This window comes from Carassius gibelio, chromosome A6 (assembly GCF_023724105.1).
Source record: "Carassius gibelio isolate Cgi1373 ecotype wild population from Czech Republic chromosome A6, carGib1.2-hapl.c, whole genome shotgun sequence".
In the NCBI taxonomy this organism is placed as follows: domain Eukaryota; kingdom Metazoa; phylum Chordata; class Actinopteri; order Cypriniformes; family Cyprinidae; genus Carassius; species Carassius gibelio.
The window spans coordinates 20,698,035-20,717,592 of NC_068376.1; the positions used below are offsets into that span (position 1 = coordinate 20,698,035).

General features: G+C 34.1%; 1 protein-coding gene across 2 annotated transcripts in view; it reads right to left on the minus strand.

The window, feature by feature from the left end:
* LOC128015675 (discoidin domain-containing receptor 2-like) overlaps window positions 1–19,015 on the minus strand; it is a 39,753-nt gene extending 20,738 nt beyond the window's left edge. For both annotated transcript variants that reach the window (XM_052599721.1, XM_052599720.1), the window contains exons 1-2: window positions 18,115–19,015; window positions 5,033–5,140 (exon numbers count right to left, since the gene is read on the minus strand). In XM_052599721.1, coding sequence (XP_052455681.1) covers window positions 5,033–5,140; window positions 18,115–18,508 — 502 coding nt within the window. In that variant the 5' untranslated portion in view covers window positions 18,509–19,015. The remainder of the gene's footprint in view (window positions 1–5,032; window positions 5,141–18,114) is intronic.
* Window positions 19,016–19,558: the final 543 nt, after the last annotated feature.

Consider the following 19,558-nt stretch of genomic DNA (forward strand, 5'->3'; position numbering starts at 1 on the left):
TGATGGTCTGTCACCCAACAAGAAATGTCTGTTAGACATGCTGAGATGCGAGCAGCTATCGTCAGATCATCAAGATGGAATGAGAGGTAGAGTTGAGTGTCATCAGCATAGCAGTGGTATGAAAAGCCATGTTTCTGAATGAACCTAATGATGCCAGGTAGACTGAGAAAAGAAGTGGTCCAAGAACTGAGCCCTGAGGCACCACAGATGTTGTCACACCTCACCTCGCCAAGATACCTTGAAGGACCTATCTGATAGGTAAGACTCAAACCACTGGCGTGTGGTTCCTGAGATGCCATTATCCAATAGGGTTGACAGGAGAATCTGGTGGTCAACCATATCAAAAGTATCAGACAGATCCAGCAAAATAAGTATAGAAGATTTGGAAGCCGCTCTTGCCAGTCTTAGGGCTACAACAACTGAAAGCAAGGCAGTCTCAGTCAAATATCAACTTCTGAAGCCAGACTGGCTGCTCTCCAGGAGGTTGCTCTGTGTAAGAAAGGCAGAGACTTGTTCAACTCATTCAAGTTTTTGCAATGAAAGGTTGAAGGGAAACTGGTCTGTAGTTCTCTAAACAAGTTGGGTTAAGAGTGGGTGTCTTAGGAAGTGGGGTTATACAATCCTGTTTAAATGTTGAGGAAAAACACCAGTATTAAGGGATGTATTAACTATGTGAATGAGTGCAGGTACACATGCAGGAGAAATGGCTTGAAAGAGATGAGATGGAATAGGATCAAATGGACTATAATATTATAAGTATTTTAATAATGATTGTAAAGGATGAGTTTAGAGACTTCTGCCTCAGAGAGTGAAGAGAAGGATGAAAATGAGTGTATGCTTGTTAGTAAGATATGTTTGACAGTTTGTGGTGTGGCAAATTGTACACTGAGGTTTGTAATTTTATTAACCCTCTGATGGTCTTCATTTCCTGTCCACACTCTTGTTTTTGGGGGCCCCAGAGACCCCAGACAATAACATTTAATTTTGTAACAATAGTTTTTTTTTTTTTTTTTTTTTTTACAAATGTAATTTTACTCTGTTTGTTAATGTTTTACTCAACATTTGTGCAGTTTTTGGATGATTTATGATATCTTTTAAATGTCTATAAATAAATGAATAAATATTTATTTAAATAGGCTTTTTACAAAAAAACAGCATTTGATGTAAAATTCACTTTATAAAAGACCCAGATTTCTAACTTTCATTCATGGGGATAACATGGGTCATTTTAAATGATTTAATGTAACATTTATACCCATTTTTTGGAAAATGCAGTTAAAAAAAGAAAAGAAAATCACTTTAACCACTAGATGGCTATAGAGCTTCACTATATGCTATTTGCTATTTGACTACATGAAAGATATCTTTTCACAAGTTGGATTCAGTTGGATTCATATCTAAATATTATAAAATCACAATTATAACAAAAATAAAATATTTTTTTGTCGAAGTTTAGTATTTTTTTTACTGAACCCCCCCCCCCCCCCAGTTTTTCAAAAATGTTACATTACAATGCATTGCAGGCAGTAAGCATGGTAAACCGCATGACTTCTGTAGATGGGGTTGGAGCAGGTTTGTGTGTGTGTGTGCGGGCTAAATTGTTTTGTCTCATCCTGTCATCTCTCTCTCACTGTCTCTCCCTCTTTGGTGGTTCTGCATTTTGCATGATTTTTTAAAAAATAATTATAAGACAGCAGTTGTTTTATAACCTCACATGTGTGTGTGTGTGTGTGTGTGTGTGTGTGTGTGTACACATTTTCGGTGTCAGTGTCACTACTTTATATTTGTTTTGGTGCTGCATTTTGGATGATTTTATTTGACAAATGATAAGAAAACAGTTTTTATAGTCTCAAAAATATATTCCTCTATATGTGTGTGTGTGTGTGTGTGTGTGTGTGTGTACGCGTGTTGTGAGCAATATAATTTAGCATTTTGGATGTTTTTTGCATTGGTGGAAGTGTGCCACTTTATTTGTGCCATTTCTGTTGATGTGTTCTGTGTTGTTTCTGAGTTTGATGATGAATTTAGTCTTATTTTGATTGACAAATTTTGTCACGGTAACATTAAAACATATATCATTCCAATTTAATTTTTATTATTTTTTTTTTTTTTTTGTAGATCTAGAAAGTGTTGAGAGCTGTAGAAGGTTTCATACCATTTGGACAAAGGGAACAATTTTTTTTAATTTGAGCAAAAGTCATTTGGGGTCATAAAGACCCCGAAGACCATCTGAGGGTTAATGAAGAATGTGGCAAAGTCGTCAGCTGTTTGAGTTGATTGTTTGGGGGTCATTAGGATTTTGTGATTTGCCCCATACTCTTTTTGCAGCTCTGAGTTTTGAACGATGCTCACAGAGAACATCAGATAGCCAAGGGGCAGAAGGGGTGGTACGGGCTGGCCTGGATGACAAGGGGCAGACAGTGTCTAAACAAGATGTAAAAAAAAAAAAACGGTTACATAGAAACTCTTTGCATATAAACTGTAATTGCCCAGGTACTGTTGTGCCTGCACAAAGACTGCACTTTCAAATATTATCGCATTGTGAGAGAGCATAAACATTTTCAGTGTGACCGGAAGTCATTTCAATGCAACAGGAAGTTATAGCTCAAATATTCTCCACGTATATGGCTCCTTCCAAACTTGTTTTAAAAATGAGGTATTTGTTGTTATTTTTTTAATTTTTTTTTACATTTTCTTTCCCGTGTCCTTCGGTTCATTTAGTCAGAACATATGAGGAGAATATTTGAGCTATAACTTCCGGTTAATGGGTTTAATTGTGTTTATGTAAAAAAAGAATAATAATAATAATTTTTTTATTTTATATAATTTTTTTTTCTCACTTTTTGAAAGGGTAAACGCTGGTTCACACTCCAATACAGTAGGTGGCGATAATGCACCTAACTTTGGTGCTACCCGCCATAAAACCGAAGAAGAAGAAGTAGTATAACTTCCGGTTGCAATGAAACGACTTCCGGACACACTGAAAATGTTAATGCTCTCTCACACACAAGAATGTTTCAAAGTATTTATATATTTGCACAGATATATAGTGTTTCACTTATACGCACAATTGTTTCAGTGTGTATCGCATGTGTTTCGGTGAGTATCGCAAGTGTTTCAGTGAGTATCACAAGTGTTTCAGTGAGTTTTCAATGGGTTTCGCATTTCAAACTGCCTCCCATATTTTTGGCTATAGGTTGCAGGCTTGCCTTCTAGTGGCTTTGGCCTTTGCCTTGTGCCTTGTTTGTTATCTTGGTAACCCTTGTTAGTTGTCATGGCAATTAATCAGTCTCACCTGTTGCTTGTTAGCCCTTGTTCTCCTGTGTATAAATAGCCCTTGTGTTTTCCCTGTACTCTATCAGTCAGTGTTTGCAGTTGGTTTTGTGTGCCTTTCTGTGCTCCATTGTTTCATTTGGACTTTCAATAAACTCCTTGCACCTAGATCCTCCTTGTCTCCTGCATTCATTGTTCCCTGTGTTACACATAATGTATTTTTATATAAATATTCCAAGAAAACTGAAGCTATTTTGGACCATTCAAGTTATTTTGAGTTGTGTGTGTTAAACACTAAATTCTCATTACCAGATGGTAATGAATGGTAACCATGTTGTGATAATTATTTTGACATATAAATATTCTTAATGATGATCCTCTAACTACATCATTTACTTATATATGAGAATGATATCACAAATACAAATCAGAATGGTACTTAATGCAAAATTAAATTTCTTACTTTTGATTTTTGATACACTGTTCTCTCTGATACTTTCAGACCAGAAAGTAATAATAAAGAAATTTCAGCAGCAGAACAGCTGAGTATAATTATGTTATTTTTGCTTGTACCACAATCCACCTTAATGCTTTTAAGCAATTCAGACTCCCTTTACGTAAACCACACAGGGATGTTTAACATTTGACATATTCCATGTTTACTCTGAAACAAGCCAAACATTGCTTTGTAGTTTGACCAAAGTCACAATTAAACAACATGGATGGACTGGTATCCTCCTCTCTAATTTTTTAAAGCACAACATGTCTATAAAAGAAACCATTAAAGAATATTATGCATTCCTTGTCGTATTACATTGGCATGCTCCTGAACCTTAATTGCACATACAAACATTTAAGTTTTCAATTTGAATCTTAGCCTTTTATTTTCAGTCAAAGCCTTTGTTAAAATATGGCAGGGCAAACTGACACATGATCAGTGGAAGGAAGAAATGTCACCTAGGGTAATCAAATTCATCTGCTTCATAAAGGAAAACAGCCCAATATAGTAAAAGAGCACAGTGTGGTTTTCATCCTGGGGGATCCCAGAAGAACTGCCTCTAGCCATGGTGGTATTAGCTGCTTTCCAGACTTATGCTTTAGTCTCTACTGTACGCCTGCTCACCATGAGCTGGTTTCTGGTTTCCTTGTAAAATATAATTGAACCTCACATTGACATCACACTTTCCTCCCCACAAACCAACCACCCATGCTAGAGAGAAAAAGCTCAAGTTGAAAGACAGATAAAAGAGAAGCAGCCATGAGAACCAGAATGAAATATGGGCATCTTCCAGAGCTTATTCAGACCTCAAGCTTGATCCCAACTACAAGGCTGCCAGTTTCAAATCTAGTCAAAAAATAATAATGCAACTTGCAGCATTCTGACCTTTAGAAAAAAACGAAAGTTAATGGACAATAAAATAGGAGATTGTGACCACATGCTGTTAGTGGAAACACAATAACTGATTTCAAAGTCTCGTCCATTTTCAAATAAGAATTTTTGAGCAAACTTATGTCACCAATGTCAACACCACTGTAACTGTGCAATTAATATAATATTGTGGACTAGCAGTTAAAGACCCATAAGTCCATAAGCTATCGTTATTGTGCTGTTGAGTAAGCCATTAAACCCCTAGTTGCTTTAGAGAACATTTTCAGCTAAATGACCAAATTTAACAAATTTAGTTACAACTTGAGTATTTAATCAACTTTTTATACAGTAAAAAACAAACAAACAACAAAAATATATTTATGAATATACCTGGATTTACTTGAGACTTGACAGCTCCCGATAGGTAAAGCAGGATAAGGAGCGGAAAGAGCATCTTCCAAAGCTGCTTCATCTCAGGCGGAGATGGGACGTTCATTCCTGGAGATTGAGAAACACTCTATAATAAAACTTAAGTAAAAGAGGAATCAATGATACCCCTGTAACCCTTGAGCAAGTTTCAACTCAGGCTTAAATAGAGAGTCAGTATTTATTCATGATGTTCCAAATCTGTATACAATTTTTTTTTTTTAAACAAAAATAAAAATTTTTTAATGATGTCTTTTTTTTTTTTTTTTTTTTCAGGGAAAGCCAATAGGACACAATAATGTTTTGGACCCAATTAACTTCATTGTATGGACAAAATTATTCTTCAAAATATCTTCTTTTGTGTCCCACACAAGAAAGTAAATAGTTCAAGTTTGGAACAACAAGACCACTGCCCAAATAACATCTACTACACACACCTTAAAAATGTGTCTAAAAAGCTAATAATCTCATCTAAATGAAATGTTCTGCAAATCTGTTATCATGAGAACTACATGTCAAATGTTGGTCTTTATCCTTTCATTCAGTTTTTATTCTCCCATTATGGAAAGGCACTAAGCCATGACACAAGTTCAATAGGAAAACAGGTTGCTGTTATTTTGAGGTGATGGTTTTAATGTGGTCAGTAAAGATGAAATTATTGCCTGCGGAGCATGATGGAACTTTCATATATTCGTTATACTGACATGAGAACTGCAAAAGCTGTTGGGAAGACTTCATGAGGCATTGCGGCTAGAGTTTAAAAACTTAAAGTCTCTGAGTTCAAAGAGAAAATACTTGCTTTCTGGGTTTAATTCAACTACTGACCATAAACAGAGTCTTTATGAAAGTCTGCTTTGTACATTTTTACACTTTTGAGCAAACACAGACACACAATAAAACTAGCCAGCACATTGCAGGATTCACATGTACACTGATATGTTATGCAGAAACTTTAAACTATGTTATAAAAAAGGATAGAACGTGATGTATAATCAAAATATTTCAAATAAGTGTAAGGTCAAAACACAGTAGACTAGCTTTGTGAATACGAAGTTTACTTTATTGTATCAAATGTGTATTTTAAATCTCAAAAGTATATTTTCGATTATATAATATGAATAAAATAACGGTTTACTCTCATTAAATACACTTTAGTGCATTTACAGAGAGCAAAGGTTCATGACTATTAATAAAAAAAATGATTTTAGGGACATTTTAAATCAGTATGTTTTAGTAATCTTTACTTTTGCTTTAAAAAATACATTTATTTTCATATGATGACTAACTAAAGCACAAGCTCGCATCAGTTTTATATTTATGCAACAAAAATATGCCTGGTCAGCCCTAGTCTACTTGTAACACTAATTCCAGGTATCCTGAGAGGATTTAATTTAACTCTGCAGTACATGAATGGTTTTGACCTGGGTCATTGTGATCGTGACAACCATAACATAATTCTCCCGTTTACATTGTGATCTGTATTTTTACATATTTATTTTAATGTATTTTATATATCCCTCCATGGTCCCACTTAAGTAGCCCAAATGTGGAATTTGACATCATCTGCCCCGTTTTGTATTTGCTATTTCTGAGGATGGGAAATAGATACAATGTAAATATGAACGGCACAAATCTAGCACAAATGAATGGCACCATTTTGGAACGATTTAGATTGCATGGGGTTGAGTGACGTCCCTGTTGGTAAAAATGTTTTGTTTTCATTTAAGAAGCGGTCCTAGTTACGGGGTTTCTTTTTACAGCTCAAAGTCAATTGTTGATGTCACCGCCCAAACCTTTTAACCTCTTAAGACTCTGCGGCCTCATATGAGGACATTATATTTTTGTGAATTTCTCTGAGACTATACACGCCACAGTTTTAAGTCTGGATGTCCTATACAGAACATATTCAGGGCTTTTCAGAGATACAAAATGATTGGATGTTTCACCATGACCACTCTCCTTGGTCATCAAAAACGTCTGAAATTAATTTAGTGACACTCCTATGGAAATATGATAATATTTTGCAATTATCATTTACAATTGTGTGACATAAATCAAATCTCAGGAAAATGTTATGGGGTTCCAAATCCAAAAATCGCATTGATTTCATACATGTCATCATATTTTTATTTGGGCAACATGGAGTGGAAAGTGACGTCCCACTGTCAAAAATGTTTGTTTTAATGTTTAAAACACCAAACCAGCACAAACGAATGGCATCATTTTGGTAATTATTTCTTTTTATGGGGTGCCAACTTCACGGAGGTAAGTCATACCCATATGACATTCTCAGCTTTAAACATCAACCAGAATTATAGCATTTGGAAACTATATTGCCTTCTTGAGTAAGCTACTGTGTTTTGGTACTGTCAGAAGAACACAAAAGCTCTTGCTACATATTTTATATTATTTAATTCATTTAATTTTTATATTTAATTGATTTTAATGAGATCTGCAATGCACTGGCTGTGAATTCATGTCTGCATTTGTATACGTGTATAAGATTTCTGGCCAAAAAAACAAACAAACAAAAAAAAAATTACCAGGAAATGTAGAGTGTCTGACTTGTGGGTAAGATGTTACCTCAGAGAGTGTTATTGTGAACACGAATGAGCAGTTCAGTCAAAATATCATACACACCTTAACTGATCAAACTATGAAACAGTACTTTCTTACTACATTATTATTACACAACATTCATGTTCTCAAGCACCAGTGAACAACATAATTGCTTGTGACACATAATAATGGGCCTGTAATATCAGGATATATTGTACAAAACTCAATTTTACATGCCATTTTCATTCAGTAAACTATACTTAGCATTATAAAGACAGATGCCGCAGACTAAAACTACATTTGCTTTAATTACAATGGAGAAAATGACATGCTGGGTTTTAAACAAGCGCAGGGTTACTCACTTCTGCTTTTGACCGTGCATGACTGTACCGGCTCTTTGAGAATGTCCCAACACATGATTCATGACGGGTTATGTAACATGAAAAATTAAATGAATAATTGATTCAAAAATATCATATGAACTCACCCTCAATAAATTCAAAACCTAATTGATTTTTCCTCTTAAAAGTTATTTTGCATGTAATTACTGTAAAAGGAGTTTTCATGTTTCATATGAGGCGCAAAAAACTACATTACGTTTATGCATGTAGTAAATGCTTTTTATTTTTTATACAGTAAGTCATTTGACAGATTAATCAGTCAGTCAGCAATAGTCATAATACACAATATCAGGTTTATTAGTCAACTAGATCATTAGACAAACTTTATACTGTATAACTATATAAGAGAGCCATATATAAACACTACATAAAAGTTGGTTCACTGCTATATTGCAAATTCATTTAGTCTAATTACAGGTCTATTACTTATTACAACCAATCTTGTAAAACCATACAAATTGTAAAAGTGTAAAAATCTTTAGTGACTAACTGATCTTTGTTTTGTACACTGTATAATTGAAACAGCAGCATGTACATATATCAAAGCTATACAAGTTCAGCTTGAAGGGACAAGTGTGACTTTGGATCTCTGCAGGATGCCTTAAGAAGCCCAGGAAAAGTCTTCATCATCAGCCAAACAAAACTCTCCTCACAGGATTGAAGTAGGAGTGGCCTATATGAACATGTGTGATCATCAGGCAGATTTCTGCCTCTTCTGCCATATTTAAGTTTGAGCAATTCAAAGAGGTTTTAAAAGACCATCAAAGGCCTGACAGACTCAACAGACAACGCACTCTTTGAACATTCACTACAGTAATAAGGCACACTTATCAAAGGAAGTCCCTTAGGGTATGATGATGAAGGTCAACGTGACCTTGTTCGACCACTAGCATTTGTACTTCATGTATATTACAGAGTATTTGTGCATATCTGCCACACTGATAATGAATGAATTGAACTGTATTTCATAAAATGGATAGATTCATACGTGGATAGATTAATAGATTGCATAGGTAGGCTCTGCATTATGCCTAACAATTTAAACCACATTTGTTTTTATGTTGGAGTCACTGTAACACACAGCTTCTGAACCAAACCAAACCAAAATTAAAACAAAACAAAACACAAATCAAACAAACAAAACAAATTAAATAAAACAATAATCATAAAAAAAAAAAAGAAAAAAAAAAAAGAAAAGAAAATGCGATGAGAGGGGCAGGACTTTGAGAGCTCAATAATGAGAAACAAGTAACTCAGTTCTTCCTTTTTATATCAGCTCTTATGAATGTGCTTTGTCGCAAGTTTTTTTGGTCTGTTTTACACTGGGGCTCGAAAGTTTGGGCACCCCTTGCAGAATCTATGAAAATGTGAATAATTTTCAATAAATATGAGAGATCATACTAAATGCATGGTATTTTTTTATTTAGTACTGTCCTGAGTAAGATATTGTACATAAAAAATATTTACATTTAGTCAAAAAAAAAAAAAAATTGCTGAAATTATTAAAATAACCCCATTCAAAAGTTTGGGAACCCTTGGTTCTTAATACTGTGTGCTGTTGTGAACCACGACTGTCTTTCTGTTTTGTGATGGTTGTGCATGAGTCCCTTGTTTGTTCTGAACAGTTAAACTGAGAACTGTTCTTCCGAAAAATCTTTAAGGTCCTGCAGATTCTGAAGTTTTCCAGCATCTTTGCATATTAGAACTCTTTCCACCAGTGACTGTATGATTTTGAGATACATCTTTTGACACTGAGGACGTTTGAGACACTCAATCACAACTATTAAAAAAGGTTAAAACGTTCACTGATGCTCCAGAAGGAAACAAGATGCATTAAGAGTTGGGGGGTGAAAACTTTTGAACATGATGAAGATGTCCAAAATGTTTCTTATTTTGTTGAAATATTTTTTTTTCCCATTTAGTTCTGCCCTTCGTAAGCAACAGAAGATGCTTGTATGTTTCCTGGAACAATAATTAAGTACAAATTACCTTGTTCTTCAAATTCCAAAAGTTTTCACCCCCAAGCTCTTAATGCACCTTGTTTCCTTCTGCGGCATCAGTGAACGTTGTACTTTGTACTTTGTTGTACGCCCCACTGTACTTTTGTTTGGTTAAAACGTGTGACTCTGCAAACCTCTGTGTGAACTCTCAAGCAGAGGGGATACCACACACAGGGAAAGAGCAGTCATGACCTGGGTTAAACGGACCCTCAATTACTCGCAGCGGTGCATACCAGGGTTATGGCGCAGTGGGGAGAGAATTCTTTGGTGTTATTTTACCATTTGCCATTATTTCGCATTTCCCAAAGTCACATTCCCAAGTTTTAAACACTTTTAACACTATGTTACCAGTTCATTTCAGAGATATCAGAAGATCATCAGTTCATGCCACTGCAAATACAATCTTATACTGCATAATGTTATTGGATTAATTATTATATAATTGTATTGTATATTGAATTTCAGAATAATAGTTGGTGCTAAATTTAAGTTCATGTTTAGTCCAGTAAAGCTGGACAATATTGATAATGGATGACACAAGGTGTCATTTGTATCCAAAATAAAGTGCTAATGTGCTAACATGACTTTTCCCCCAAATATTAAGCCGTTTAATTAATAATAATAATAATTTCCATATTGATAATCAGACATGTTTACTGAGAACCAAATCAGCATATTGGAATGATTTCTGAAGGTGACACTGACACTGAAGTAATGGCTGCTGAGAATTTAGCTTTGTCATCACAGGAATACATTATTTTAAAATATACTGTTTTAAAATGCTAAACAGGTGTATTGTAATAATATTTCACAATATGCTTTTACTGGATTTACATAAGCAGCAAATAAATGCAGCTTTGCTGGGCATATAAAACTTATTTCAAAAACATAAAAAAAAAATTATTCCAAACTTTTGACTGGAGTTGTCCAGTATTTTAACGGTCTACGTACAAAAGTCCAACAATCATTTTCCTTCTCTCAGCCAGTGTATGTGGGGAGTTTATTGCTTTAAAAGGTATTTTAAAAGGTCCCTCAAGTATTGAAGTACTGCACAGAAATACGCGGTAGTTCAGGTCCCTCACTTTATGACCTTCATGCTAAAACATACTTCAGGCGACGTGTGAACAGAGCAGATGATCTAGGTCACAGTGAGAATGCAGTCAACACATGGAACTACTGGATGACTGCCTCTGATGCATTCATATGTGCTCCACACATTTACAGCAGAATTTATGATTAAAGGGCCTGCGGTGTTTGAAATTGGTAGCAGTCCTACAAGGCCATTTCTCAAATGTCACGAGTCCTGGTGTTCACACTGAGTGATTCTGCAAGGAGGGAGATGAGAATGATTCAAGGGGACATGGGCAGACGGGGCACAACAGGGAAAAGTAATAAGAGATTTGTCTCTAAAAGCAGTCAATTTGTGTATGCTTTGGTATACTGCATTGTAAAGCTGTCATGACCCAATCACATAACTTGAGAAGACAAAGTAAACGACCACTTCAGAATATGGATGGTTTTTAACATTTCAGACTTTCAGACAAGACTGGCACATTATATTTAGTAACTCTTAAAGTTTCTCATTTTGTGTCACCCAAGCACTTTGGAATGTTTCAAATCATTTTACCAGCGGCTCTAAGGAATTATAAAGGAAAGCTCATGCTGCAGCTTTCTAAATCATTTGCCATGCTTCATAAGCTTCAAAGAAGACATTATTACATATATAGTCTGTATTAAAAGTGTAAGTAGTCACTTAGCATAACACACACATTCACACTACTACTACTACTACTACTAAAATAATTGCGGTCAGTATTTATTTTTATTTTTTTAAGAATGTTACATAAAGTAATGGCTGATTAAAATTCAGATTTGATCACATGTCAAAAGAACATTATTTTTTTTTTATATTAAAATTATCATTTATATTGTACAAATTGTAAAAATATTTTTCCCAATATTAGTTTCTTTCTGTATTTTAATCAAATAATTGCAGCCTTGGTAAGCATAAGACTCACAACAAACCTACATTTGTGAATGGTAGTGTATGGTGAAGTGAAGTGACGTGTGGCCAAGTATGATATAAATACTCAGAATTTGTGCCCTTCAATAATTTTTCATTCACTTAACATTAATTAATCAATGAACTCTGAACAATCAATGAACAAATGTATGTCTATTAACCTACATATAAGAAATATTACATTAATATTATATTAAATATATTATTTTAATTGCATTTTTATTGTAATTTGAATACGTTACTTAATGCATTAACACATTTTAACGAATGAGACTTTATTGTAAAGTGTTACTGGAACCATTAAGTTGACTTAAATCTATTAAATATCTAAGCTTATATTCGATACATTAGTATGCATATTAGAATAGAATAGCTGGAACAGAATGGTTTTATGAAATTAAAAAGTCATAGGTCAAATCCCAAAGAATGCATGGACTCAAAAAAAATGTATATATACACATATACTGTAAGTCACTTTAAAAGTGTCTGACATACAGTATGCATAAGTGTAAACTAATAACAGTTATCTGAAATTTCATTCAAAATGGTTAAATGGGAAAAATGTAAATAATGTTGTGAAATAAAATATAACAATCCACAAGAGCATTGTATTTGCAAGTCCAAAAAAAAAAATGAAAGAATGGACTAATTTGGTAGGATTTGCAATGAGCAATAAAAGCTGCCATTATTAATATTTATTCCAAATTAATTTAGAACATAAATAGTAAAGTATATAAAATGGAAGCTTCTTCTGACAAGTATAATTCCCATTGAGGCAATTAACTAAAGTAAGAAAAACTTAAGGAAGGAAGGAAAAGTAACATGTTTCATAACAAGTTTTGTTGAGGAAAATCAGTTTTCCCAATGAGCAATTACCCTAGAGATTCTAAACATAAAAATACTTTCTATAACATGCCAGAATATTTTCTCAATATTACTGAGAAAATCTCATTTTAGAAAATCACACTAAAACAGCTTTTTTATCTGATAACAGCAGAGAGAAACCATTAGCAATCTGAAGGAACTTATTAAACACAACACCTGACTGTACAGAGGGCCAATAGTGTACACAAAAGCCGTGGCCCTTGTGAGACCTTGAAGAGTAAATATTGTAGGATTTAGCTGATTCCAAACCACAATACTGGCTCTTCAGTGCAACCTGGCAAAAAGAATCAATTACACGTTACACTATGTCTTCTAGGTGCTTTAGTCAACATGATTCACATGCAATAGGTGAAGATTGCTTTTAAAGTAAAAGAGCCTGGTTACCTCATAAACAGCATGAGGCCTATATCAGGAAATGAAAGCCTAAAATAGTGTCTTTGCAATGAGGACACAGTGTGCTCTTTGAATTCAAATGCATAGTGGGGCTCATAGCTCTCTCTCAAAAAAATAAAAAAAACGTGTTATTTTTTATTACAAGTTTTGTGGTGGGAAATCAGTTTTTCCCAATGAGCAATTACCCTAGAGATTCTAACCATAAAAAGACTCTCCGTAACATGCCAGAATACCATTACTGAGAAAATCTCATTTCAGAAAATCACACTAAAACACCTATTTACTCTATCCTATAATATTTACTCATTGCAAAATCATTGACACTATTTTTGGCTTTCATTTCCTCTTTCCTGGTATGGGCCTCATGCTGTTTATGAGGTAACCAGGCTCTGTGCGAGGCCACAGTTTTACTTTGGGGGAAGTCGTGGCTTAGTGGTTAGAGTTTGACTCCTAACCCTAAGGTTGTGGGTTCGAGTCTCGGCCCGGCAATACCACGACTTAGATGCACTTGAGCAAGGCACTGAACCTCCAACTGCTCCCCGGGCACCGCAGCATAAATGGATGCCCACTGCTTGGGGTGTGTGTGTGTTCACTGCTGTGTGTGTTCACTTTGGATGGGTTAAATGCAGAGCACAAATTCGCAGTATAGGTCACCATACTTGGCTGTATGTCACATCACTTTCAATGTATGTATGCAGAAAGTAGTAAATATTTACAGTTAAATTAACATTAGAGATGAATGTTGGATTTCACAGGTACACATTTTCTTAATGTGAAAAGTGAAAGTGACATACAGCCAAGTATGGTGACCCATACTCAGAATTTGTGCTCTGCATTTAACCCATCCAAAGTACACACACACACAGCAGTGAACACACACACACACACTGTGAACACACACCCAGAGCAGTGGGAAGCCATTTATGCTGCGGCGCCTGGGGAGCAGTTGTACCTCATTCGTGGTATTGCCGGCCCTAGACTCAAACACATAACCCTAGGGTTAGGAGACAAACTGTTTAACCACTAGGCCAAGACTTCTCACAGCATCAAAGTGTAAACTGCACTTCATATACAAAGCTTTTATCTTTCTGCACTTTTTCCAGTGCCACCTCGAGGATGCTTGAGCAAAGAATGCTACTGATGTTTAAAATAGGGGTCAGCCTTTGTCAGGATGGACACAGACAGAAAAGGAATCATATACAGTAGTACCAATATTAATGCACTGAAATTTGATATGATGCTTTTATTACAAATTCATTAAAATATTTATATTATTTTATTTTTAGATTAGAGCATATCATATTACATTGAATTTATACTAAATTAAACAATGAAAGTTCATGTACTGTATAGGTTTTACTAACTTATTAAAATTTAAGCATTTAAGATTTGTTCTAGACAAATACAAACTCTAACTGAAACCAGTCTTTCATTATATAATATAACAGATCAGCTTAATCATATCTTTAGGTCTTAATTAAATATCATAACACATCATAGTCAAGATCAGGTTAAGTCATTAAAATAATTAGATATTATATTATTGAAGCTGTACTATACTTTTTTAATCTCCATATATGCTTTGTTAAACAACTCTTAACTCTAACCATTCTGTCATTATAGAATATATATAAGCTAAATGACAACTTCAGATTGGAGGACAGATAGGTCATATCTTATTAACTTAATTAAATATCACACATCAGTGTCAAAATCTTGTTGATAATTAATTAAATATCCATTAATATTTTTGCATTACACAAGTCTATTATTATTTCACATTTAATTTAAGTTACACAATTTTTAAGTACTATTTTTAAATTATTAAAAGAATTATGTAGTATAGAATATTATATAATATTAGATATTAGTTAAATATATTCATTTTATGCGTTTTTATTATTATTATTATTATTTTTACAAAGAATCTGAGATTTTGAACAATAATTTACAATAAAACAGTTCATGCATGTTTTAACTAAATTATTAGTTTCCCTATAAACTTTGTTCTGAACATAAACAAATCCTAACTCTAACCAGTCTCTCATTATAGAATAGAGCAGATACGATAATGACAGCTTCATACAGATTGAAGGACCGATAGGTCATGCATTACCTAAAGGCCTCTATTAAATCTGGTTTCAATTTATTGCCCTGTAAGTGAGAGCTTTCCAAGATCTGGGATCGTCACTTAACCAACCAAACAACCAGAAAATGATAGTGAAGGGCTTTTCAAATGGCACCTTTCAAGACAACCATATGCACTTTTGGTTATGCTTTAGAGCCTCCCTTCACTGCTCCCTGCAATTAAGTGTCAAGATATTATCATCAAAAATGATGACAGTGTGATCTTCACAATCATTTTTTTTAATATATATATCCTGCACAGTTTGGAAATGTAAGCATTTGTGCAACTTCAGGATGACACTAACTTCCTCCAAATATTTGTACACTGTAAAAAGTACAAGGGTAACCCATTTAATTCAATTATTATTTGCCTATCAAGTGTTATTTGCCTTTCTTGCAATTGGTTGAGAAATATACTAGCAATTTCTGTACAAAAATAGTTTCTTCCCCATTTGAGAGCTTAATGTGAGTCAGACAAGAGTGTGGCTTTATGTAATTCAGATCTGAAATTAGCACAACATACTACGTACTACTAGAGTGAACGGATCTTATTCGCCAAGCTGATATTCACAGGCCTGTACATTTAGGTATGTGGGGAACATGTGTTTTTCATCTGAAACCTCTTTCATTCCTCCCTAAAGCAAAGTCATAGCATTGCAGATATTGTACTTTTATGGAAATGCATAAATCCAAATCAAATGGCAGTTCCAGCAAAATTAGAGCCAGGCGATAGCAAAAACAGATGGAAGTGCAACGACACATGTTACAGAATCATGACATTTTGTGATGAGTAAAAGTTTTCTACTTTTCTTTAACTTATTTAGAACAGCACAGGTGACTGAAAAATATAATTGTGTCCTATTATACAAAGATGTAATATACTCTACAGTTAGCATAATTGCATAGCGATGCTATATGATAATTAAATCAATCAAGGGCCACAAACTGTATAAATTTGCTACAGGAGGTATATGAAAAAAGAAAAGGTTGAACTTGCCTGTTTATTCTTGTGAAATGCTCTTTGTGAGACAACAGAAGTTTGGGGCATGGCATAATCATACACAATTGAAAACATTTACAATGCAGTAAGTAGTCAGCAGTTAGATTTCTTAAAAGTTGAAAATGAAGTTCAATTTTTTGGACAACAATTTATGGTGTAAAGCTATATGGTCCAAATGGTTCTAGTTCTGGTGAACTTCTTCTGTGCACCTGCACAGAACACTGGAATGTAACATATACCCTCTCTTGAGCTTTCTGACTTAAATTACACCAAACAACTTCGCAAGTGGAAAAAACTATTTTTCCATTTCCTTTCTGAAAAGTGTTGCATGACTCATTCAAGACTCAATGCAAGCAGTGGGTGCTTTCTTCCGGAAACATCAATGCAACATATTTCCAAAAGAGCAGAGAGCTAAAAATAAATAAATAAAAAATAATAAATAAATAATAAAATTGTTTGCTAATCAACTTTAAATAAATATTTTATGATTTTTTTATTTATTTATTTTTTAAATTAAAGCTCTGGATTCTGAAATGCTTACATAAATTTAAGGATGTATACATAAGTAGTTCAAATGAATCTCATAAACAAATCTGTCTCAAAATGATTTTTAAAAGATGTATGAAGTCTGTTCACCTCAAGTTCACACATGTGGTCCTATAGCAAGTAACAGCAGGTGCAACTTCCTGTCACACCCACTGATCTATATTTTAAGGTGTCCTTGTTGTATATATTTACAATTATAATGACAATTATTTATGCATAAGTAACTCTAATCATAACCCTAATTAATCCTAACTCTATAGTACTGTATGTACATGTATTTAATTAATATTACTCAGTTCTTAAATGAATAATTACACTATAACTAGGACAGCTTAAAATAAAGTGTAACCCAACTTCCTAATTTATGATGATTATACAAATAAAAAGTCAAAATACTTTGCATAATTTTAAACAATATGTTTTATAAACAATTTAAATTTTTGTGAAGTGCTTTACTTAAAAGGTGTGTTTATCAAAATATTCAAAATATTATATTTTTTAAGCGAGGCTCAACTTTCCAAATACTTTTTACAAACATAAAAGCCACTGTACTTTCACTTGCATGTGTATCACAGCCACCATTCAAACTCGTTATTAGGAAATAGCATCCTCATGTTAACTTATAGAGAAGTTTTATAATACAAATACTAATACAAGGGGCACATTTATAATTCTACAAAGCTGCATTGCATAGTAAAACACGAGGAAGACAGTACTGAAGAACAGCAGGAGAAACTAATACAATTATTCATAATTTCCAATCAAAATCAAGTACTTTGAGTACACTTGTGTGAAATTTAACAAGCCAGAACATACAATGGCTACCTTGTAAAAAAAGTCAATTCAGAACAGCTGGTTTGCCAAAGTTCACAGGATCAAGTCGCTCTGCTATCCGCTATTTTAGTCTGCCATGCAAACAGTGGCTGTCCAGTGCAAGGTTTAACAAAAAAACAAAAACAAAGGAACAGCACTAATACACATTAAATCAACTTAAAACCATCACAATCAATAATATACTGTACATATTTCCTTGAAACCAACAGAGGAAATGATCAAACTTTCTTGAAAAATAAAGAAAGAAAACAAAGAAAAGAGACAGTATGTAGACTTACTGCTTGGGTTGCTGTTTTCAAACCATTTTTCCAAGGATTTCTTAATTCCAAGTAATGTATGTCTTATCAGGAGGACGAAAACAAGTCCTTTTGTTTCTCTCCGAAGTTCTCTTTCAGATCTCACTCTCAGGCACAGTGAGCTGATGTAAGACACCACTGGATGAGGGAAAACAGAGAGCAAGAGGAGCGAGAGAGAGAGAGAGAGAGAGGCTAAAAAACTAACATTCTGGGGATTCTTGGGGAAATGCCAAAGTCCCAGAATGCTTCTTGCCATACAGAAGGTTTCAATTAAGTCAGAATCATGTGGCCAATCAGAGAAGATTTTCTTGAAAATCCAACAGAATTTAGAATGTTTACACCGTCTTTCAGAATGTTTTGAATGTTTTATTTGCATATGATATTATTATCCTTTGCCATATATTGTCTCTCACTAGTCATTTCAAATGTTTTGAAGATGCAGTGAATTTATCTTTCCCCATGTACGTTTCTTTGCATTTATTGTCCTACCAGATATCCTGCTTATAAAAACTATTAAGTATAGGTAATGTGGGACCTGATACCACAGATAGATCTGCTTGTAACTTTGGAATTGTGCATCAATATAACTTAAGTTCTTAATGAGCTCTCTGAATTTAGTTTGCCTTCCCCTTTAAATCCCTCCTCCATCTCTATAGAGGAAAATCATTCTGCAAGATGAGAAAAGCAGTCGCAGCTTTTTATTTTTTTCACCATTAGCTTAGGCTAGGGACAGGATATTCAATAATAATTTATAGATGGAAAACTGATACAGAACTATTGTTATAGGAGAAAAAGTAAGCAATAAAAATCAACATTTCTCCACTGATTTGAAGAAACACAAATCTGTACACTGCGTAATTTGATTACCACTAAATATCCAAAAGTTTATCATGATTTAAAGCCTAAATAATTGCCCTTGAGCTATTTCTCATTATCCAAAGCCACCAACAGTACATTATTTGCAGGAACCATCTGCCTGGATTTATGTACCTTCCTCAAGTGCACAAAAAGTAACAGGATACGAAGAAATCCAGGTTGTGCATTGCCTATATTTGATCGTGAACAATCAACATTTGTACAGGCAACCTAGTTTTAAAACATCCATTAAATACATCCTCATGGTTACAACACTCAATATTCATTTTCAAGATATTATTCTCTCATTTCCAAGCTTTGTGAGGCGTTTATACAGTGATCGAGATTGATGGACTTAGGTTAAGGAATACTTCTATCCATTTTTCATCATGGCAATGAGACAAACACTGGCCAGATTCAACCATGTGATAAGTGTAAACAGATACACTTTAACATTTTTCAAAACATTTCTCTATTCAGCTTTTTCTTTTTTTTTTGGAGAACCAAATTAAGTGTCAGGAACTAATATTTTCATTGCCAATAGAGAAGTTAACTCAAATCCAAGAATTCA